This window comes from Pongo pygmaeus, chromosome 19, assembly GCF_028885625.2.
Source record: "Pongo pygmaeus isolate AG05252 chromosome 19, NHGRI_mPonPyg2-v2.0_pri, whole genome shotgun sequence".
Lineage (NCBI taxonomy): Eukaryota > Metazoa > Chordata > Mammalia > Primates > Hominidae > Pongo > Pongo pygmaeus.
Genome location: NC_072392.2, coordinates 84,198,286 through 84,222,309, shown reverse-complemented (window position 1 = coordinate 84,222,309; position 24,024 = coordinate 84,198,286). Strand labels below are relative to the sequence as shown.

The 24,024-nt window shown below is 35.7% G+C and overlaps 1 protein-coding gene across 40 annotated transcripts in view; it reads left to right on the top strand.

Annotated features, from left to right (window-relative positions):
* Positions 1 to 24,024, top strand: part of CEP112 (centrosomal protein 112) — a 598,860-nt gene that overhangs the window by 156,263 nt on the left and 418,573 nt on the right. For all 40 annotated transcript variants that reach the window (XM_054456162.2, XM_063656440.1, XM_063656450.1 and 37 more), the window contains 4 exons: positions 12,274 to 12,428; positions 13,037 to 13,166; positions 13,886 to 13,978; positions 14,730 to 14,789. In XM_054456162.2, coding sequence (XP_054312137.1) covers positions 12,274 to 12,428; positions 13,037 to 13,166; positions 13,886 to 13,978; positions 14,730 to 14,789 — 438 coding nt within the window. The remainder of the gene's footprint in view (positions 1 to 12,273; positions 12,429 to 13,036; positions 13,167 to 13,885; positions 13,979 to 14,729; positions 14,790 to 24,024) is intronic.

Sequence of the window (24,024 nt, the reverse complement as noted above, 5' to 3'; positions counted from 1 at the left end):
TGGCTGAGGTAGTGTTTATTAGGTTTCTCCAGTGTAAAGTTACTTCCCACCTTTCCATACTGTACTGCTTGAAAGGAAGTTACCGTTTGGCAGCCTGTGTTTAAGAAGTAGGGAGTTTTACTCCCTGCTCTTGAGGGTGGGTTATCTATATAAATTTTTGGAATTTTTCTGCATGGGAGATTTTTCTCCTTATTTATCAATTTATTCTATTATTTATTCATACTAATATGAAAATGTGGATATTTATCTTATGCTTTGGGTTATAAGCCAATATTTCTTCATCTTGTTGCTCAAATTGTTCCAGCTTTGGCCATTGGGAGCTCTTTCATTTGATTTCTGTGCTTCTTGGACATGGCCCCATCAATACGGATTATATGGAGAAATGGTATTGGAAACCAGTATCTGTGTGCTAGGTATGCATGCTGCTGTTGGGGTATCATTTCTCTTGCACCCTCTCACCTGACCAAGGCAATACTTCCCTGTGTAAACAGTATATACTAGCCTGTGTATACAGTATATACTAGCCTGTGTATACAGTATATACTAGCCTGTGTATACAGTAAGTCCTTATTTAATGTCATTGATAGGTTTTTGGAAACTGATTATAAGTGAAGTGACATATAATGAAACCAAATTTTTTTCTTGTTATTATAATGAAATGATGTTATTTGAGGACCTGCTATACACTGTTTTGCTTAAAGGTTTTTTTTTTAATAAATTAACATTTAAACTCTGCTCTATTTGCCACTTAGGTCAAACATAATGTTTTTCCTTGTTTGACAAAAATTTTAATTTCCTACAATACTTATTTTGGTGATGGCTATATTTTCTGTTTCTCAATGTGTACTCATTATATAATAATTCTAAAATCATTTTCTCCTAGTTCTTTTAAATTTTGGGGACTAGTAATATAGGATAATAGTTTTAATGAAAATTACAATTATTTACTTTTTTTTTTTTTTTTTACCAAGCCGTTTACTGTGAAAAGTGGTTCTTTCAATAAATTGGTCAATTGAATATTCATATAGAAAAAATGCTTCTTGAACCTTCACATCATTTAATAAACCCATTTTAGGAACATCTTAGAATTAAATGTGCAGATAAAATGATAAAACTTAAAGAGGAAATCTTAGAATATCTTCTTAGCCTGGACTAGTCAAAGATTTCTTAAAAGGGAAATTAAATGTTTACCTTAAAGAAAGATACTAATAAATTAGGATATGCTAAAATTAATACCTTTTGATCACCAAAGATATCATTAAGAAAGGGAAAAGAGGCTGGCATGGTGGCCTACGCCTGTAATCCCAGCACTTTGGAAGGCCAAGGGAGGCAGATCACCTGAGACCAGCAGTTTGAGACCAGCCTGGCCAACATGGCAAAACCCTGTATCTATTAAAAATACAACAATTCGCCAAGCATGGTTGGCGCATGCTCCCAGCTACTCAGGAGGCTGAGGCACGAGAATCTCTTCAACCAGTAGGTGGAGGCTGCAGTGAGCCGAGATCGCACCACTGCACTTTAGCCTGGGCAACAGAGCACAGCAAGACTCTGTCTCAAAAAAAGAAAAAAAGGGAAAAGGCAATTCAGAATGGAAGAAGATATCTGCAATTCCTTTATTCAATAAAGGTCTTGCATTTTAAATATAGAAAAAAATCATCAAGAAAAACAATCCAATAAAAAAGAGCAATATATTTGAATAGGCAGCACACAAAAGAAGCTATTCAGATGATTAATAAACGCTTAAAAAGGTGCTCAAATTATTAATAGTCAGGGAAATGTAAATTCAGTATCTCTACATACCTACAAAAAGGGCTAAATTTAACAAAAACAAACAAAATCACAGTACAAAGTTTTGACAAAGATACAGAATAGTCTGAAGTCTCATACACTGCTGTAAGAAGTTCAAATTTTTATATACAGTTTGAAAAGCTCTTTGACAGTAACTACTGAGGCTTGACATAGGCACATCTTATGACAGCGGTTTCACTGCAACATGTATAACCAAAAGAAATCTGTGCATGTATGCATCATAAAACATGTATGAGAATTTTCATAGCCACATTATTTTTAATAGTCAAAAACTGAAGACAACTCATCAATAGAATGGATAAATTATTTTAGCATGCTATATACAGTACTGAAAAAGATTACTCTTACATTCCACAACATGGATGAATCCCATAGGCATATAATATGCATGAAGATGACTGACCCCAAAAAGTTATGTACTCTGTGATTCCATTTATACAAAGTTTGAAAAAGGACAAAATTTATTTGTACTGATAGAGGTCAAAATAGTGGTTACCTTTGGGTGGAGGGTACCTAATAAGGCTTTAGGGAGGCTGGCAAGGTTCACATCTTCTAGTGGCTCATGAGTTTTCAGTTTGTTAAAAAGTTATCAGAATTTATTCTTAAGATTTATGATTTATAACTTCATAAATCATGAACGTATGTATCTTTAAGACTTAAGCACCTTTTGTCATAAATCATAAATTCTATCTTTAAGACTTATGCAGTCTTGCTCTGTTGCCCAGGCTGGAGTACAGTGGCACACAAACTTCTTATGAAAATAGTCCTATTTTCATGGATAAATTATTCTTCTTATGAAAATATGTCCTATTTTCATAAGAAGTTTGTGAAATAAGATAAAATTAGTTGCTCTTTTTGCCATAGGAGTTTGCCATAGGAGAACCGTGGATACCAAGTAGTTGCCTAATACTAACCCTTTTTAATTTTTAACTCCTACAAGGTTTCAAATTAAGTTTGTATGTAAAATTCCCAACATTTGTATCTCCAGTACTGACTTCTTATATCAGTAGATGTTGTACAATGAAAAGACCATGAGACATTTTATATTTTCTAAGACTTAACTTATGGAAAATCATACCTATGATAATTAATACCAAAATAATACCTTTTCCCAAATTTCCTCTTGTCAGTTGGCATCATCATCATTCTGTTGGCACATTAAATTTTGAACCTGGAAGGTTTATGTTTTTCCCACTTTTCATCTCCCTTATTTAGTATGTTACAGAATCATCCATTTTACCTCTCTGAAAATTTTCTTGGATCTGCTCTCTTCCCTTCTGTTTCCACAGCTACCAATTGAGTCCTGGCCATTGTTGCCTCATTCCTGACTCTTCCAGTAACCTGCCAGTTACTCTTCCCTGTCTCCTCTTACTCCATAGCCAACAAATGCATTTTTTCTCATTTTCCCATGATTAAGAATCTGAGTTCCTAATATCATGCCTATTATAATTAATGCTTACAAGTTACATCAATTCATGAAGTCCAACCTAGTTTTCCAAGTGCTACCTTTGAGTTCCCAATGTGGGAAGATATCCTGTTCGTACAAGGTAATGTGTTCATCATTTTCTGTACATTAACTTATTTCTTCCCTGATTCTGTTGTCATATACCACTGAATTCTGCTTCTGCATTGTCTGTTACAGCTGGCAAAACATAGTTTTACATCAGCATTCTTTTTCTTGACTAATTTTTTACTCCATTTTAAGAACTCCACTATTTTGCATCCTCTCAGCTCATTTATTCTGTTTAAAAAATTAATTTGGCAAATGTTGTTGTTTTTAAGATACTTTATATATGCCTATAGGCTTTCCCTTGACGTTATAGGTTCAAAATTTATGTACTTTGTGTGTAAAATTGTGTACAGAACATTAGTGTTCAGAAAATGCTTTAAAAATCAAAAATAAAATGAATAAGTGACATCACATAGTTTGCTTCTTCAATCAGAAACTTGGCATCAGTATATACAAAAGTATTTGTTTGACAAATACAGATCTTAATGCAGAGGCCACTTTTTCATTTCATATAATACTTATCTGCATGTGAGAAAGCATGCCAGCTTCTAACAACAGTTATGTCTTGGCAGGTGTTCAGTGTTTGAATAAATAGTATCAGAATCTTCTTTTTTCTTTTCTTTTCTTTTCTTTTTTTTTTTTTTTTTGAGACAGAGTCTTGCTGTGTTGCCAGGCTAGAGTACAGTGACGCGATCTCGGCTCACTGCAACCTCCAACTCCCTGTTGTATCTGGTAAAGCCCCAGGACTTCCTAATCTTATGTCAGCCTTCACAGACAGTACCAGCTACATTGGTTTTGTCCATCTGGTGGGCCTCAGATATATAATAATCATATCTATGTATATACTTAAAATCTGTATTATACATAGCATTCTTTGAGTTATTTTCTGAAGAATTCTCAGGAGAAGTAGTCTTTTGACAAACTGGTAAAGTTTGGCCTCAGGTATGTTGTAAAATTCATTTTAAAAAGTAGTATGAGCCTGATGGAATATGGTGAGTAGTGTGCTGAAGGGACTGGTTCTGGGGCCTGCCCTTTTTATTTCTATTACTGATGAAGTAATTGGGAATGTACTTTTCATACTTTTATGGTACTATAGTAAGAATTGTTGTTACAAAAAGACAAACATAATCTTGTAGTATTAGAAAAATCATCCTATGGAAGTCATGATAAAATTCAGGATGGGCAGTTTAATTTGTTGAAGTGGGGGAAAGACTATGCATAAATACCGGAAAGAAAGATGATTTAATCATTACTTAGCATTATAGTTAGAATTATTCAATGTAGTTTGAAATGCAAAAGCCAGAAGATAATGACATAATACCCCATTGACATTAGCATGACCAGCGCGGGAGAGGCAGAGGAGAGAGGAGAGAACAGGGAGAGGAGAGAGAGAGGTGGCCACGGGAAGGAGAGCTGGAGAGTGGATGGATATTGAAATGTTATTTTTAGAGCGTTCTGGTTGTATATTTTAAAATTTATTTCTTAAAAATTATTATATTTTAAACCTGATAACTTTTGACTTTATTAATCTAAGCTAACTAAAGTATATGTTTAAGAAATCATTGGATAATGAGCCACTTTTATTTCCACACATATTTAGGATACATTTTATGGTAACAGATTATTTCTACTGGTTTGTTCCTTTAGCAAATAGATTATAATATCCCATTTGTGAGTCTCATTTCTCCTGGAATGAGCATTTTAATAAAGGAGCTTAGAAATGAGTAGAATTTCACTAGCCAGCCCTTTATAATAGATTGTTCAAGGTAGAAAACACTACAGCCTTCAAATTACACAGTTAAAAAATATCTTACCTTGGGACTGGTAATAATAGCAGTAATAATGTGGGAGGTTAATAAAGAGACCTCAAGTGTTGCAGTGTTGCATTTTAGCTTTTCTTTGTGTACCTTATGTTTTGAAATGATATGTCTACCCGAGGTATTTTTGCAAATTTATTTTATGTTAATTCCATGAGCAGAATATCAAAGTCCTGGAGAAGATGTAATGCAGTGGAATAGGTTTTGATTCAAGGAGATCTTGGATCAAATTCTTTTTTGCTGCTTACCAGTTTACCAGTAGGGCAAGTGTGGCCATGTTAATCAATTTTCCTAAGTCCTAGTTTTTTCATATTTAAAATGATGTTAATGATACCTACCTCATAGCTTTGCAGGGAAAAGAAATGGCCTAAAGCTTGTAAAACACTTAGCACAGTGCCTGACCTATAATGAGGGTTCAGTGGTGGCTCTTGTCATTATATTCATCATCAAAATATGTTGGTGGTCCATGAAGCCTTGGTTATTGGGCAAGAATTTTGCATGTATGCACATTTAATGTGGTGTTAAGTTTTAGCCATTGTTTTCTCTTTTTCTTTTTATTGTGGTAAAAAACACATAGTGTGAGATCTACCCTCTTAACACATTTTTAAGGTACAATGCAGTGTTAGTAACTATAGGTACGATATCATATGGCATATCTTTAAAACTTTTTTTGTCTTACATGACTAAAACTCTGTACCCATTGAGTAGCAACTTCCCATTTTCCATTCTGTCTAGCCCCTGGCAATCACCACTCTACTTTGTTTATATGGGTTTGACTATTTCAGATATTTCCTATAACTGGAATCATGCAGTGTTTGTCCCTCTATGACTACCTTATTTCATGCAGCATAATGTTCTCAAGATTCATTCAAGTTGTAACATAAAACAGCCTTTCCCTTTTTAATGGCTGAATAATATTCCATTGCATGTATGTACCACATTTCCTTTAGCTATTCATTCATCCATGGACATTTACATTGTTCAGTCTCCCAGTGTGGATGTGTATTTGGAGGCTGACTTTCCCCCATCACACTTCGGGAGCTCAGTTTTTTGGCTGTCTTGTGGTGTTTGCAGTGGCAAGCTGTTTTATTCAAAGGGTCTGTGAATTCTTTTGGTTTTCCTGGTATGTTTCTGTGGTGGTTCTTGGAGCAAAAGTTCACAATGTGAGTCTCCAGATGCTGTTCTGTCCATCTAGGAGAGAGCTGCACATTAGTCCCATCTCCTATTCACCATTTTCTCTGGTTAATGCTATGCCATTTATACATCTTGGCTATAGTGAATAATTTTGCATGGGAGTACAAATATTTCTTTGAGATCCTGACTTCAGTTCTTTTGGATAAATAAGCAGAAGTGTGATTGCCAGATCATTTGGTAGTTCTATTTTTAAATTTTTGAGGCACCTCCATACTGTTTTCCGTAATGGTTATACCATTTTTCATTCTCACCAGCAGTGCACAAGGGTACCAATTTCTCCACAACTTCACCAACAGTTGTTGTTTTCTTTTGGAACCTGAAGATTTGTCAACAGGTGAAGACAAATAAGGATGGGCAAGTAGCACGTTCACAGAGGTACTCACTTGTCGGTACTTACGATAACATGCATATCCTCAAAAAGACTGGCCAGTAGTGCAGACCACAGCATATAATAGGGCAATGAACAGGAGCCACGTCCTCTCATAGTTCTGCTCCTTTTGAACAGGTACAGTCCTCAGGTTACCTATTTTAGTCACAAATCTCTTCCTGTCAGATCTGATAACTTTTTTCATCATTTTAATAATTCGTTAGTCAAAATTTCAAGTTCAGGCTGGGCGTGGTGGCACACGCTTGTAATCCTAGCACTTAGGGAGGCCTAGGTGGGCAGATCACTTGAGGTCAGGGGTTCAAGACCAGCCTGGCCAACATGGCGAAACCCCGTCTCTACTAAAAAAAATATATATACAAAAACTTAGCTGGGCGTGGTGGCGCATGCTTGTAGTCCCAGCTACTTGGGAGACTGAAGCATTAGGACTTGGGAGGCAGGGGTTGCGGTGAGTCGAGATTGCGCCACTGCACTCCAGCCTGGGCGGCAGAGTGAGACTCTGTCTCAATGAAAACAAAAACGAAAACAAAAACAAAAAAAATTCAGGTTCACTCTATCACTGTTACTTTGTTCAATGATATACAGATAGCTGAGGTCACAATATTGCTTCAATGTCTATCATTTTCTTCTCTGATTTGTTGGATATCTTTCTCTTTTATCTCTTTTTTTCTTTCTCTCATAAAAATAGTTTTATGCTTTTATCTGAGCATTTTTTCTCTCATCTCCACTGTATTTAATTATTCACATTGTAGAAAGAGAGCTGTCTGGTTTTCCTGGCTAACAGAAACCCTTTTTCTTTAGGCAAAGTCTGTGGATTTATTTATTTGTGTAATTCAATCCCCTTTGCCTTGGTTTATTTCTTTAGCAATTTGATATTTTCTAAAATTTTGTGATGTTCACACTTATTTTGGATTCATATAAAGAAAAAAAGAAATAGATTTCCAGAAATTCTTTTAATATAGAGGGGAATATCTTTATCTCTATGTTGGATTTCTTGTATTTTATCTCTATTTTTTATAAAACATGCAAAAAGCATTTTGATATATTCTATATTGGACAGATGTTTGTTATTTCCTCATTGTAACCCTGTTATAGCCTTATAAAATGCTAATATTTTCTATAATATGGCCAGAAATCACTCCAGTTTTGAATATGGAAGGGACATTTTGACATTTTAGCAGTTATCCTGTTTTTATTTTTGAGAATACAGTAGTGCCTTGGTGTATGCAGGGGATTGGTTCCAGCACCTCTGTGTATATCAAAATTGGCACATATTCAAGTCTTGCAATCGGCATTGTGGAGTCTGGGTACACAAAAAGCGGACCCTTCATGTAAGTGGGTCTCACATCCTGTGAATATTGTATTTTTGATCACCATTTAGTTGAAAAAAAAATCTGCATATAAATGGACCCATACAATTCAAACCCGTATCTTTCAAGTTCGGCTGTTTTGATAATTGGCAAATGTTTATTGAATACCTACTACAAGCTAAGCAGTGTGCTAGAAAGAAACAGGAGATCTAGTTCAAATAAAGCAATGTCTTGGCTGTCTTGAGCTTATACTTTATTGTGGAAAACAAACAACAAAGAAAGAAAAAGCAAAAGAAAGGGTAAGAGGCCACAGAAATATAGGCAGTAGAGATCTGGTTATTTAGGTAGAGTGGCTATGGAAAGATTCCTTCACAAGATGACATTTAGGTGGAGAACTGAAAGAAGTGAGGAAGTGAGCTATGCAGGCCCCTGGAGGAAGATGCTTTAGGCAGAAAGAACAGTAAATGAAAAGGCTTTGAGGCTAGGTTGATGACTTTGGGAAACAGCATGGAGGCCTGTATGGCTGGAGTATAGTAAACGAGAGGGAAGATGGTAGGAGATGAAATCAGAGGCCATGATAGTCACTTCTTATTCTGAGTGATAAGAGAAGCCATTGGAGGGTTTTGCAAGAGAGTGACATGTCTGATTAATGCTTTAAAAGGCTCATTTCCTTTAAGTTTAATAATTTTACTTATGTCTTAGCATTCTTCATTCTGTGTGACTTTTACAGTATACTCTTTCTATTTGTATATTATTTTCATGTATAGTTTTCTTGTAGTATGTCATTAGGTATGTTTTCTTGTTCTACCATTTCTGTTCTTTAGGTACACTAACTAGGTAAATGCTGGATATCCATTTTGTTTTTTTCTATGTTGGTTGTTTGTTGTTACAGTTTTTACTTGCTCATAATGTTATTTCTTTCCCTTAATCAATCTCATCCATAGATTGCTTTGTGCAAAAATGGTTTGTGTGATTTTTTTCATTCAGCATAATCTTTCTTGCTTCTTTTTTGTGCCAGATTATGTTGAAAGAAGCTACAGTTGGAACGTATGCATCTGTTATTATTGAACCAGCGATGTTATTTGCATGCCACTTAGTTTGTACAAGTGTGTTCTGATGACATTTTCTAGGATTTCCAGCCATGAGACTTCTTCTTCTGGACTATTCCTGTAATTATATTTGATCTTCACTTAATTTTGTGTGATGTCTCATATATTTTGAGTCAGGAAAACACATGCCTCATATGTTTTACGATTTCAATATATGGGGCATCTGCATGTCTATTTCTATTTTCTGTTTTTTTCCTCTGATTTTATTTCTTGGTATGCCTGTTATTTTGTGATTAACTGCCAAACATTGTGCACAAAAAAAAATAAAGGCTGTAGATGATGTTATCTTCTTCCAGAGAGGCTCTTCTCTCACTTCTGAGAGGCAGCTGGTGTAGAGACAGATCACTGGATCCATTCAGGGACTGAATTGACTCAAGGCTGAGTTGCAATCTTTGTAATCTTTGGTCTACTTTTGACTAACTTTCGCTCCTAGTGGTAGTCCTCAACACAGGTCTCAACTGAAAGCCTGTGATATTATTAATACTAGGGGCTCTTCTCCTTGGACAATCTATTTTACTCCTAAGTACACTGATACTGCAGAAAACTCTCGTGTGCTTTTCTGAGTTTTTTTTTTTTTTTTTTCACTTGGTTTCTTGGCTTCCTGCCCTGTGAATGCTAAGACTTTGACAAATTTGGCCAGGCACAGTGGCTCATGCCTGTAACGCCAGCACTTTGGGAGGCCAAGGTGGGCAGATCACTTGAGGTCAGGAGTTCAAGACCAGCCTGGCCAACAGGGTGAAACCCCACCTCTACTAAAATTACAAAAGTTAGCCAGGTGTGGTGGTGTGCACCTGTAATTCCAATACTCAGGTGGCTGAGGCAGGAGAATCGCTTGAACCTGGGAGGTGGAGGTTGCAGTGAGCCGAGATCCAGCCTGGACAGAGTGTGACTCCGTCTCCAAAGAGAAAAAGAAAAAGAATTTGACAAATTCTCTTGAGAAAACTGCTGGTGTGGTGCCCACTTCTCTGTGCGTTGCTTTTCTGAGGGATCTTGGTTCATCAAGTCCTGGCCGCCTCCGCCACCATCTGCCTTTGTTTCCTTGCCCCATCCTCATTTTCCACCATTGAAAAATACCTCTAAGGTAAAAGCACCTTACAGGATGATGCCTCATCTCTATGATGTTTTCAAACTGCCTTAGAAGTTCTCAAGTGCTTTCCTACTAATTAAATCTTTCACTGGCCATGGTGGCACATGCCTGTAATCCTAGCACTTTGGGAGGCTGAGAAGGGTGAATTGCATGAGGCCAGGGGTTTGAAACCAGCCTGGCCAACATAGCGAGACCCCATTGCTACCAAAAAAGGTACAAAAATTAGCCAGGTGTGGTGGCATGTACCTGTAGTCTCAGCTGCTCAGGAAGCTGAGGTGGGAGGATCACCTGAGCTTGGGAGGTTGAGGCTGTAGTAAGCCAAGATCGCGCTATGAGACCCTGTCTCAAAAAAAAAAAAAAAAAATCTGGGTTTTTCAGTTGTTAGCATTGGGAGTGTGATCTGCTGCAAGCTACTCTTTTATAGCCAATAATAGAATATCCTCTTGTAGGGTTTATTAGGATGGAATTTACATTTCTTTTTTTTTTAAATTTTTTGTTACAATCACATTTTATTTATTTATTTATTTTTATTATTATACTTTAAGTTTTAGGGTACATGTGCACAATGTGCAGGTTAGTTACATATGTATACATGTGCCATGCTGGTGTGCTGCACCCATTAACTCGCCATTTAGCATTAGGTATATCTCCTAATGCTATCCCTTCCCCCTCCCCTCACCCCACAACAGTCCCCAGAGTGTGATGTTCCCCTTCCTGTGTCCATAGTTTATCTTGTCTGTTTTTGGTTTCCAAGAGACGAAGGAATACAAATCATCTTTATTCCACCATCTAAAACTGGAAGGCAAAGTATATGTTCTTTGTTTCTTCCAGTTAATGAATACGCAGGACATAAAGGGTGTGTAGAACATATATTAGGAAATGGAAACTATTTTCTGAAAGGAGCTCCTAAAGCAGAGGGATAATGAAGAGACAAAGTGAATAAGATGCAGGAAGAAGAAATCAGAACTTCTGATGTTTGTCAGTCTAGAATTGTATGCATTTAAAGAAGTTAGTCTATAAACCATGCTTTTAAGTTAGATAAGTCATTTATATAGATTGGAAGCTGTTACACAAAAATTTAACTTGTATACCTATTTGGTATTGTAATGAAGAAAGGATGAGATGAAGAAAGGATGTCAGGGTTGTAATATTATCTAATGCTTAAACTGCATCTTTAAAATGGTTCTCTTAGAATAAGTATAACACAATAATTGAGTGCAACATCATACTAACCTATCCTTATTGCTCACACTTACTAGAAGTTTAATTTTAAAACTGAAAATTAATTGTCCCTTCATCTAATGCTTGCTTACCCTAATTTTAGATAAAGTATCTAAAAGATGATAAATACCTTTATCCATGTTTTAAATTGCAGTTCTACAAAGGGGAAAAATTCTAAATAAATATTAAATAATAGAGAAATGATTTAGTTGAGTGGTAATCTTAAAACTGTGGAAGAGTGGAGAAGTGCATTTTACAAAACGGCAAAGATGTTAAAAAATGAATAAAAATCTTGCACACTAACACAACTAATTAAATGTTCCTATACACTTAAAAATAAGTGTATCACTTATGTGAACACCCTTGTGCTACAATTTTGGGGTTATGGATTTCCTTTAAAAATACTATTACATTACTCTTATAACACATTTCAAAAACTTAAAATCAAACGTAAAGAACACTGGTAAGTAGTCAGCTAATGGCCGTACGTATAAAGAGGCATGGAGACTGAAACCTTCCTGAGGATAGGAACTTTGTTTTATTTACTGCTATGTATCTACATTCTTGAATATTAACAGCCTCAGTAAATATTCATTAAATGAACAAAAGGCTAAAAGTATATAACTGTGATGTTCTTATTTTTCTGGTAGTATGCATTGTTTTTTTAAAGACTTGGTTAAGTTCAAGGTTGATTTAATTTCTACTACCATGGTTTATGATACATTTGTTTTATTTATTCCTATAGATTATACATTTTCCTCAAGCTTCTTACAGACACAAAAGTGTTACAACTGAGTCAGAGACTTTCTTAACCATGACCTGTTCTTTTAGAACCACATGATCAAAGAACTGGAGGCCCGTGTCCAGCAGCTGACTGGAGAAGCAGAGAACAGTAATTTACAGAGGCAGAAATTAATTCAAGAAAAAGCAGAACTTGAAAGATGTTACCAGATAACGTGTAGTGAATTACAAGAAGTAAAGGCAAGGTATTGTCTGAAATCAGATATTTATCAGGTGTAGCTATAAAGTACTGATGTTAACTGTATAAGTTATCTGCCAAAATTAATTACACCTTGTGCGTTTAGCCTTGGGAAGTTTCTAAACTAAATACTGCTGTTTGTTTGTTTGTTTATTTATTTATTTAGAGACAGGGTCTCTGTGTGCCACCCAGACTGGGGTACAGTGGTGTGATCATGGCTCACTGTATCTCAAACTCCTGGGCTCATACGATTCTCCCTCCTCATCCTCCCAAGTAGCCAGGACTGCAGGCATGCACCACCGTGCCTGGCTAATTTTTCTATTTTTATTTTTTTGTAGAGACAGGGTCTCACTCTGTTGCCCAGGCAGGTCTCAAACTCTTTTTCTGAAGTGATCCTCTTGCCTTGGCCTCCTCAAGTGCTGAAATTTCAGGCATGAGTCACTGTACCCAACCTGTTTTTAACATAAGCAGAATGTTTAGAAGCAGTTGACAAAATTGTGGATACTTATTTAATATATTGAATGGAAATGTATTTGGATTTAGCTGATTAAAAAATTTCATTTTAGAGATTGGTTTTAAATACATTGGAAGTCTATTTTATTCTCTTGTTTTTAGGCGTAACACACTGCATAAAGAGAAGGACCATCTTGTAAATGATTATGAGCAAAACATGAAACTGTTACAAACCAAGTATGATGCTGATATAAACCTTCTAAAACAAGAACATGCTCTTTCAGCTTCTAAGGTATTATTTATGTTAATAGATAATCCACATGAAGTATTTATTCACTAAGCCTAGAGCCATAGATAGCCAAGTAGAAATTATTTGGCATTTGAAATTAGTCTCTCTTTCACTTTATTCTTAAATTAACAGGAACTTCAGGAATTTTTATTGGTATTTAAAATGTTCAAAATTCTAAATGTCTACTATATAGCACAACACAAATATTTAATAAACTGAATTCTGCTATAAGCTAATCATTTTAAGTGCCAAAGTCTTAAAAGGAGGAAACATATAAATTCCAATGCTTAGTTGTATGAATAATACATTTTATAGAGTAACCATATGCATTATTATTATTTTGAAATCTTGGTTCTGCTTTCGTTTTATAATTAAAATTTTGAAGTTTTCTGTAAAGCTGTTATTTTTATGTCAGTGTTACATTTCCATAACATTAAATATTATGTAGCGTTTAATTTCTATTTTTACTTTAAAAGATTATATTTTTATGTCAGCACTACATTTTCATAATATTTAATACTATGCTGCATTTAATTTATATTTTTACTTTGAAAGATTAATTTTTCTAGTATCTTTTAAAAACATTTTTCATTCAAATTTCTAGATAATTTTAATTCTGATTGGACTTTCAAGGGTACAAAAGGCATATTTTTTCAATCGGAAACTATAATATGGTACAAAAATCAATATTCCGCTTTTTATTCTTCTTAAAATCCTTCTAGGCATCTAGTATGATTGAAGAATTAGAGCAGAATGTCTGTCAATTAAAACAGCAGTTACAGGAATCAGAACTTCAAGGAAAGCAACAACTAAGGGTGAGTCTTGTATTTCTACACAGAAGAACAATGGTCAAACACAGTTTTCTTGATTTAGATGTATAATTGAGAGTCAATTAAAAAAATAAAACTCAGAAATGCAGGTCGTCTTTTCTGATTCTTTTATCGCATTGTATAATTTTACATTTTATTTATCTTAATAGAGATTGATGCTAATGAGATGTAGAGAATAAAGTACAATAATTTGAATTGGAATGATCTCTTTTGAGATTAGTTTTAAAAATGTTTTATTTAAATATATTATTATTTTAGAAAAAGTTCCTTCTTTTAAATTACCTGCCAATCTTCATAATTTCTCTCTTTCTTTCCCTCTTTCTTTCTCTGCCTCTCTCTCTCCTTCTGTCTCTCTCTTCTGCACCTTTTAGATCTTTTTTCTCTCATGATCAAAAAATACCAAGGACTGTTATATGATGTAACTTCAAATTTATCATTTCCATATTTATTGACTTGGTCATTTTTGAAGTAATCTCTTAATCCTAAGGGTCAGAAAGATTTTCTTATACTGTAAAGCAAGTACTTTCGAGAATAGTAATATCTTCAGGTGACTAAGATTTTATGCCTCGCAACATAAAGCTACTCAAATTTCTACCTGTAGGGCTTACTTAATGATATGCAAAACTCTGAACTAAAGTTTGACATTAAGTAGATTGATTGATTTCATTAGGTTGCTAATTTTATTGACTCTAGTATAATTTAAAGTATAATAAATATAAACATTTATCATTCACAGGATCAAGAAAATAAGTTTCAAATGGAGAAAAGTCATTTAAAACACACCTATGAAAAAAAGGTAATATGTTTTATGGGAAGCTATAAAATATTTAAAATAGCAAATGAGGCATTAATGCGGACTGATTTTTATGAAACCATACATTCTCACCTTTAAAGAACAACTTGTTTCTTTGTCTTTTTTTTTTAGACAAAGAGTCTTGCTGTCACCCAGGCTGGAGTGCAGTGGCGTGATCTCAGCTCACTGTAGCTTCTGCCTCCTAGGTTCAAGGGATTCTTGTGCCTCAGCCTTTTGAGTGGCTGGGACTACAGGTGTGCACCACCATGCCTGGCCAATTTTTGCATTTTTAGTGGAGAGGGAGTTTCACCATTTTGGCCAGGTTGGTCTCGAATTCCTGGCCTCAAGTGATCCGCCCATCTCGGCCTCCCAAAGTTCTGGGATTCCAGGCATGAGCCACTGCACCCAGCCAAGAATAATTTGTTTCTAAGTTAATTTCAGCTAACCAGTAATTAAATTTGCTTACTTATTTTTCCTGTTTATATAATAAACAACTGCTTCAGTTCAATTATTAGTTATATCAACATTAAGACACTACTTGTGTGTTATATTTAATGAGTGAAGAGTACAGTTGGCCTTTCATATCCATGGATTTCACATCTGTGGATTCAGTCAAACATGGATCAAAAATATTCAGGAAAAAAAAATTACACAAAGGTCCAAAAACCATAACTTGGATTTGCCGTGTGTCAAGTACTATGTTGAATCCATGTGAATGAAGTGACGTGTGAGCATTGGATTAGGTACTATATAAGTTATTATGAGATGACTTAAAGTACATAGGAGGATGTGTGTAGGTTATATGCAAATACTACACCATTTTATAAAAGGGACTTGAGCATCCATGGATTTTGGTATCTTCAGGGGGCCCTGGCACCAATTCCCCATGGATGCTGGGGGACAACTATATTATTATCTTAACCTCTCATAATAACATGTTGAAATTATATTTTCTTTCTACTAGTTTAAAACTATACAATCAATGGGATGTATTTGGTATTCTGTTGTGTCACATGTGCAACAAGAACTTTAAACATTTAACAAAAGAACCTAAAACAATGAAAGTACTGACTACTACTTGAAAAAGATTAGCAATTGTTCCTTGTTGTTTATATTACTATTTCAACTGACATATGTGGATATCTCTCCTGTAATAACTAGGGGGTTATTGACACACTTAATACCTTAGGCAGTAAAGTGCAGAGTTTTATAGATTTATTTTTAAAATTTGTGTGTAAATGTAACGGGTGCAAGCGCAGTTTTTTTACATGGATATATTGCATAATCATGAAGTCTGGGCTTTTAGTGTAACCATTACCCAAATAATGTACCCATTAAGTAATTTCTCATCCCTCACCCCCTCCTAACCTCCCACCCTTCCAAGTCTTCAGTGTCTGTCATTCCACACTCTCCACGCTCTATGTTCATGTGTACCCATTATATAGCTTCTACTTATAAATAAGAACGTGGCATTTGACTTTCCCTTTCTGAGTTGTTTCATTTAAGATAATGTACATACAAATGGGGGGTGTGTGTGTGTGTGGTCTCTATATATCTATATGTGTGTGTGTGCGTGTGTGTGTGTGTGTGTGTGTGTGTGTATGCCACATTTTCTTTATCCAGTCATCCATTTATGGACACTTAAGTTGATTCCATATTTTGCTATTGTGAATCATGCTGTGAGAAACCTATGAATAATGATCTTTTCCTTTGGGTAGATACCCAGAAGTGGAATTGCTGGATCAGATGGTAGTTTTATTTTTAGTTCTTTGAGAAGTCTCTATACTGTTTTCCTTGGAGGTTATACTAATTTACGTTACCACCAGCAGAGTGTTAGTGTTTCCTTTCTCTGCATCCTCACCAACATCTGTTATTTTTTGACTTGTTAATAATAGCCATTCTGACTAGAATAAGATGATATCTCATTGTGGTTTTAATATGCATTTCTCTAATATTCAGTGATGTTAAGCATTTTTTCATAGGTCTGTTGGCCTTTTGTATGTCTTTTTTTGAAAAATGTCTACTCATGCCCTTTGTCCACTTTATAATGGGGTTATTAATTATTATTATTATTGTTATTATTTTGTTGCTGTTGCTGTTGCAGTTGTTGAGTTGTTTGAGTTCCTTGTAAATTCTGGATATCAGTCCCCAGACAAGATGCATAGTTTGCAGATACGTTCTCCTGTTCTTCCTTTTCACTCTTTTTCACTCTATTGATTATTTCACTCTATTGATTATTTACTTTGCTTTCTAGAAGCTTCTTTAAAATTAAGTCCTATTTGTCTGTTTTTGTTGCTTGTGCTTTTGAGGTCTTAATCATGAATTCTTTGATTAGACCAATGTCCAGAAGAGTTTTCCCTAGATTTTCTTCTAGTGTTTGTAAGGTTTCAAGTCCTACATTTAATTCTTTGATCCATCTTGAGTTGATTTTTATATATGGTGAGAGAGGGATTCAGTTTCATTCTTCTGCATATGGCAATTCAATTTGCTGAGCACCATTTATTGAAAAGGGTGTCCTTCCCCCAGTATATGTTTTTGTTGACTTTGTCAAAGATCATTTGGCTGTGGTTATGTGGTGGTGTTTCTGGGTTCTGTATTCTGTTCTACTGATCTATTTTTATGCCAGTTCCATGCTGTTTTAGTTACTATAACCTTGTAGTATAATTTGAGATCAAATAATGTTATGCTTCCAGTGTTGTTCTTTTTGCTTTGGATTGCTTTGGCTCTTCTGGCTCTTTTTTAATGCCATATGAATTTGAGGATTGTTTTTTCTAAGTCTGAGAAAAATGATATTGGTATTTTGGTAGGGATTGCATTGAATCTTAGATTGCTTTGTGCAGTATGGTCATTTTAACAATATTAATTATTCAAATCCGTGAGCATGAGATGTTTTTCCATTTGTTTGTGTCATCTACAACTTCTTTCATCAGTGTTTTGTAGTTTTCCTTTTACCTCCTTGGTTAAATATATTCTTAGGTATTTTTTTATAACTATTGTAAATGGAATTGCTTCTTGATTTGGTTCTCAGCTTGTTTTTGATACATAGAAATACTACTGATTTTTATACATGGATTTTGTATCCTAAAATTTACTGAATTAAGTCATAATATTTAAGAGGTTTTGGGGGAGAAATTGTTAGGCTTTTTTTAGGTATAAGATCATATTATCAATAACAGATAATTTGACTTCCTCTTTTTCTATTTGGATGGCTTTTATTTCTTTTTCTTGCTTAATTGCTCTGGCTAAGACTTCTAGTTCTATGTTGAATAGGCATGGTGACAGTGAGCATCCTTGTCTTATTCCAGTTCTTATTGGGATTGCTTTCACTTTTTCCCTGTTTAGTGTGATGTTGGCTGTGGGTTTGCTATACAGATCCTTTAATATTTTGAAGTGTATTCCTTCTATGCCTAATTTGTTGAAGGTTTTTATCATTAGGGTGCGGTCAGTTTTATCAAACACTTTTTCTGCATCTGTTGAGAAGGGCATATGGTTTTTGCCATTAATTCAGTTTATGTGATGAATCACATTTATTGGTTTGCATATGCTGAATCATCCTTGCCTCCCTGGAATAAAACCCACTTGATCATGGTGTATTATGTTTTTGATGTGCTGTTGGACTTGATTTCTTAGTATTTTATTAAGGATTTTTGCATATATGTTCATCAGGGATATTGCTCTTTACTTTTTTTGTTCATGCTTTTAAAAATCAATTTTGTCAATCTTTACCTTTTAAGTAGAGCATTCATTCCATTTGCATTCAAGGCTAATATTCATATGTGAATTTTTTTCTTGTTATAATGTTATCTAGTTGTTTTCTAAATTATTTGTTTCTTTTTTCTCTTTGTGGGTTGGTGGAGTTTTGTCATGTTGCTGTTTAATTTCTTTCTCTTCCTCCTTTGTGCAATTGCTTTGTAAGACCTGTGAGTTTTATACTTAAATGTGTTTTTATGATGGTGAATACTGACCTTTCATTTACATGTTTAGAACTCCTTTGAGCATTTATTATAGAACCAGCCTAATAGTGACACATTCCCTCAGTATTTGCTTGTCTGGGAAATACTTTGTATTTATTTTGTTTATAAAGCTTGTTATGTCAGGATATAAAATTTGTAGTTGACAGTTTCTTTTTAAGCACTCTGAAGATAGGATCCCAATCTCTTCTGGTTTGGAAAAGGTTTCTGCTGAGAAGTCTGATGTTAGTCTGATGTTTTTTTCTTTATAGGTGACTAGATGCTTTTGTCTTGCTGAGTTTAGGATTTTTTTCTTCATGTTGACTTTAGACAACATCTGATGACTATTTCTCATGGTAAATTGCATCTTGCAATATCTTTTTCTAGTGTTTGTTGCACTTCTTGTATGTGGATGTTTAAATCTCTTGCTAGACTACAGAAGTTTTTGTCAATTATTTCCTTAAACAGGTTTTCTAAACTTTTTGCTTTTTCTTCTCTTTCAGGAAAGGCAATCATTTGTAACTTCAGTTGCTTTATGTAGTCCCATACTTCTCAAAGGCTTTGTTCATTTTTTTAAAATTTATTTTTAGTTTATTTTTGTTTAACTGGATTAATTCAAAAGTCTTGTCTTCAATTTCTGAGATTTTTCTTTTCTGCTTGGTCCAGTCAATTGTTGAAGCTTTCAACTGTATTTTGTAATTTCTTAATTATTCATTTCCAGAAATTGCTTTTTTCTAAGATATCTATCTCATTGGCAAGTTTTTAAAATTTATATCCTGAATTGATTTTGTGATGTCTTTGTGTGGGTTTTCAGAATATCTTTTATCTCATTGAATCTCTTTAAAATCAGTATTTTTACTTCTTTATCTGGCATTTCTTTTTTTTTTTTTTCTTGAGGCAGAGTCTTGTTCTGTCACCCAGGCTGGAGTGCAGTGGCACGATCTCGGCTCACTGCAAGCTCTGCCTCCCAGGTTCATGCCCTTCTACTGCCTCAGCCTCCTCAGTAGCTGAGACTACAGGTGCCCACCACCACGCCCGGCTAATTTTTTTTGTATTTTTAGTAGAGACGGGGTTTCACAATGTTAGCTAGGGTGGTCTTGATCTCCTGACCTCGTGATCCGCCCACCTCGCCCTCCCAAAGTGCTGGGATTATAGGCATGAGCCACTGTGCCCGGCCTTTATCTAGCATTTCAAAAATTTTATTTTGGTAAGATCCATTGCCAGAAAATTACTGTGTTCCTTTGTGGGTGCTATACTACCCTGCTTTTTCATACTTCTGGTATTATTATGGTGATTTATTCACATCTGGAGAAATAGTAACTTCTTAGTTTTGAATTTCATTGAAATGTAACTTTTTTTCTTGCGGATATAACTATGAAGTATGTTGAGTAGAGCTGTTTACTTCTGGGTATGTTGAATGTTAAGGCTTTGTATGATTTCCTTGGTTATAAATAGACTTAATGTGGTGGCTTTCTCAAATACTGGTTGTAGTAGTGGTGTACCTGGAAAGTAAGCAGGCTCACAGCCTCCTGAGAAGCCACAGTGGCATTGATGATTGTGGTAGCAAAGGGCGTGGGAATCTTATGTTATTCCCAAGCACTGTACATTTGTGTCCCCAGATTTACTATGGGGTTTGCAGGTCAACCTCCAGACCAGTAGGTGGCACTTGCAGGTAAAAAAGCCAATTGCTCTTGTAGGAATAAAGTTTATGCTTGATCTTTGTTAACCATGAGAAGTACTTCATTGCCCAGACAATGGCTGGGCCTTGGAATATTCAGTGGACTGGGTCCTGTGCTCAGTCTCAGTGGAGGCCAAATCTGGGCAGAGCTGGACTGGGCAAGTCTACATTCACATCTCCCAACAGTGGGCACAAGCACCAGCCCTGACAGGGGTCTAGAGGTAGTCAGCAGGTGGCTGGAGATAAGGCTAGGCAAGAAACAGAGCAACCACTGCTGCACCAAGTTCTCTGCGTGGGAAGTGATGGGTGTCCCACATGCCTACTCCAGGTAATCAGGAGGGGGACCCACCTCTCACTCGTCAGACCTGAGGGGGCTCACACCCCTATTCCAATCAAGGGAGCCAGTTGGAACACTCAGAAATGTTACGTGCAGTTTTTTTACTTTATTTTTCAAAGCTGCCTGTGGCCACAAAACCCGCTACCCAGGCAAAACCATGCCTCTTCAGCAACTCTCCTCCTATTTCGGTCTATGAAGGAGGGGTATCCCAATTCTAGCACCCACAGCTGGATTGCATACCACACTTACCTCTGAGTTCTGGCTGTGGGGGCCCTTCCCCTGCTCCAGATCCAGCACTCCAAATCCTGACCCAAGACTAATGCTGGTGCTGTCGCCACTGCTAGGTTTCAGGGACCCGCCCAGCTTGATATGAGTTAGCATCAAGAATGGCATTGTCCTGTTGGGTCCCAGGTCTGGGACAATGCCTGGGGTACTTCCTGGTATCATTCCTTTTCACACGCTCCTGGCCTCTCTCTTAGTTATATCCGGGACTTGGGAGGGACAGGGTGTTCCCCATGGCCTAGGTTGCACAGTTCCCCAGTAGACAGGTAGATTGCAGCGGGACATTCTCTTCCCCTCTCCTATATTGGAGCTTCACTCAGTTCTCAACCAGACCTAGCCACTGTCTCCCTGCTCACCTTCTCTTCCCCAGTATCTGAAATTTTCTTTCACTTTCTGTTGATTTTTCATTTCCTTCTTGGACAAAATTCTTCTGAGTAGATGAGGCATGTTGGTAAGGCCTTTGGTCCACCATCTCAGGAAAAACAGAGTTCTATAGATTTCTGACTATGAAACTTAAGTTTCTAAATTTTTTTTTGCTATAAGATATAGAAAGTAAAAGAGTAGTTAAATGGCAAAGGTTTTGTTGCTGCTTTTGTCACTATCTGCTGTTTTAACATTTATCAAATCAATCTACTTGTAAAATACAAAAATAATAGAAAATGAAAAAAGTTAACCTTTAAACTAGGATACATACAAGTTAAAATTAAATATGGTTTATATCACAAAATGTTAAAAAACACTTTGTAATACCACCATCTTGTTTATCCATATAGTCACTCAGCAGATACCCATTAAGTGGTTATATTGGGGAAGGTATTATATTAGGTACTGGGGTGGGGTTGAGGATGAATTAGGCATAGATTCTGCCCTTCATGAGCTTAGTGTATAGGAAGAAATCTGTTTCTGTCATTTGGAAAAGTGTTTCTAGCAACATGTATTGACCTGCATGTGTGCTCTTTAAAATCATAATAAATTTCCTTATGGTTGCAGTTTTAATGCAGCTCAGTACAAAATGTTAAGTATATTTCATATGAAATGGACATACTTTTTCATAATCCTTGCTTCCTGTATAAGGCATCAGCATCCTTTAGGTGTACTTGTTTGTCCACTGTTCATTCTTTGGGAAGATCACTGGCTGTCCATCCATTAAGGAAGAGCTTCCTGGCTTCCTGCTCTGTTGCAGTCTGGTAAGCCCTCTTCCTGATATCCTGGTATGTATGTACCTGTGAGACAGATGGGCTGTAGTGAGGAGAAAGGAATGCACTGGCTATTTGTAAAATAAGGTATTCCTATCCCAAACTTCATTGCATCCTGCTGAGGACTGTTACACACATAGAGATAGACCTAGAAAGGAAATCTTTCTTCTACCATTATCTTTTCTTGGGTATTTAGCCTCGAAGTAAACTAAGGTTTCTGCTATCAGTCTCCCTCCCTGGTGAATGTACACTAGAAAGGGAATATTGGAGCTCAGTTCATCTGTATCCAGTAGCCTGCCGACCATTCCTTTTCTATTTCACTTCAAGGAGCAGACCTAAATCCTTTTTATTAGGTATCATAACTACAGTGATTCCCTTTCCATGCAGTATCAATTGGCCTAGCTTTTTAATAACATTACTTGTTAATGTATATTAGTTGTTTTCACTGTAAATAAGATTTGTTTAAAATAATAACAATCTTTAAAAGAAAAATAGCCATCATTGTTCATATTGCGTATGTTCCTAACATTATTTACATTGGAAGAAAATGTTGCTCAGCATGCCACTTTTTATTTTACAATTAATTTCATAATCTCCCCCTTTTACATTGACATCTGTTTTTCTTTCTTTATTAAACCTGCTGTGATCTCAAGCCTTGAAGTTTTAATGTCTTATATCCCTCTCAGGGAATATCCTTTTTGATAGCTCGAAGACCTGACGTAAATCTTCCGTAGCTCTGGACTATGTAACTGTAGAGCTAAATGGGATGTATAGGGCTTTTTTATTGTTGTTGTTAGTGTTACAGGTATGCACATTCAATAACTTTTGGTATAAAACTTAGGTCTAAATATCTCTTCAGGGGGAGGAAATGCCATCTGAATGACATTATTTTCTGCCTGTGAGACAGCAGCAGGACAGGAGCATAGGATTCTAACTTGTCTTTGAGGTAGAAGAAACAGCATCAGATGCTGTCCCTAATTTAAGCACACACATATTATGTAATGGTCTTTATTGATCTCTAGTGGCTATTGTCTGCTCTTAAGGTCTTTGAACATCAAACAAATAATAAGTAGTAAACCGAAATGTCATTGTTGATGAATTGTCCTCATCTGTTAAATCAGGAAATGGTTAGACTAAATGATTTGACTAGCAAGGAAACACCTGCCCCCTACAAATAACCTATTGCTTGTTTTCCAAACAGTTCCAGAGAGTAAAAGATGGTGCTGTTTACCTAGAGAAACATGCCAGACATATGTGAAGCACCTATGTTATAAAATGTACTGAATTGAAATATCTACTTAAAATCATTCTGATGGAACTGTTTAACAAATGAGATACGAAGTCTAATGGAGTTCACAATCCTTAAAATATAGTTATTCCAATGCCTAGCAATCATGCACGCTTTTTAAAATCGTGTTTAAAATAGTCACAGCTTTATATTTAACATATTGGATAGTATTTTTGAACTACCACTGACATGATTTTTAAGAGTACGTGTGCCTTTAGTGATGTTTTAAAACATGAAATTGTGCAGTGAAAAGATTTATAGAAGTTATGCAGCCTAATCCCCCATATTTTTCATATTGGGAAGCAGAGGTCATAGCAGTTAAGAGGCATTGTGGAGTTATTCAGCTAGTCAGTGTTTGGGTCAGTACCTCCTCTGTGCACTTTACTATGCTATGGTGTCTGCCACAGTATATCTAGTTTCTGAAATATAGCACAATCTCTTTCTTATTTACACAATATTCCTTTCGTGATTACCTAAATTCGTGGGATGCAAGGGAGCAAAAGAAAA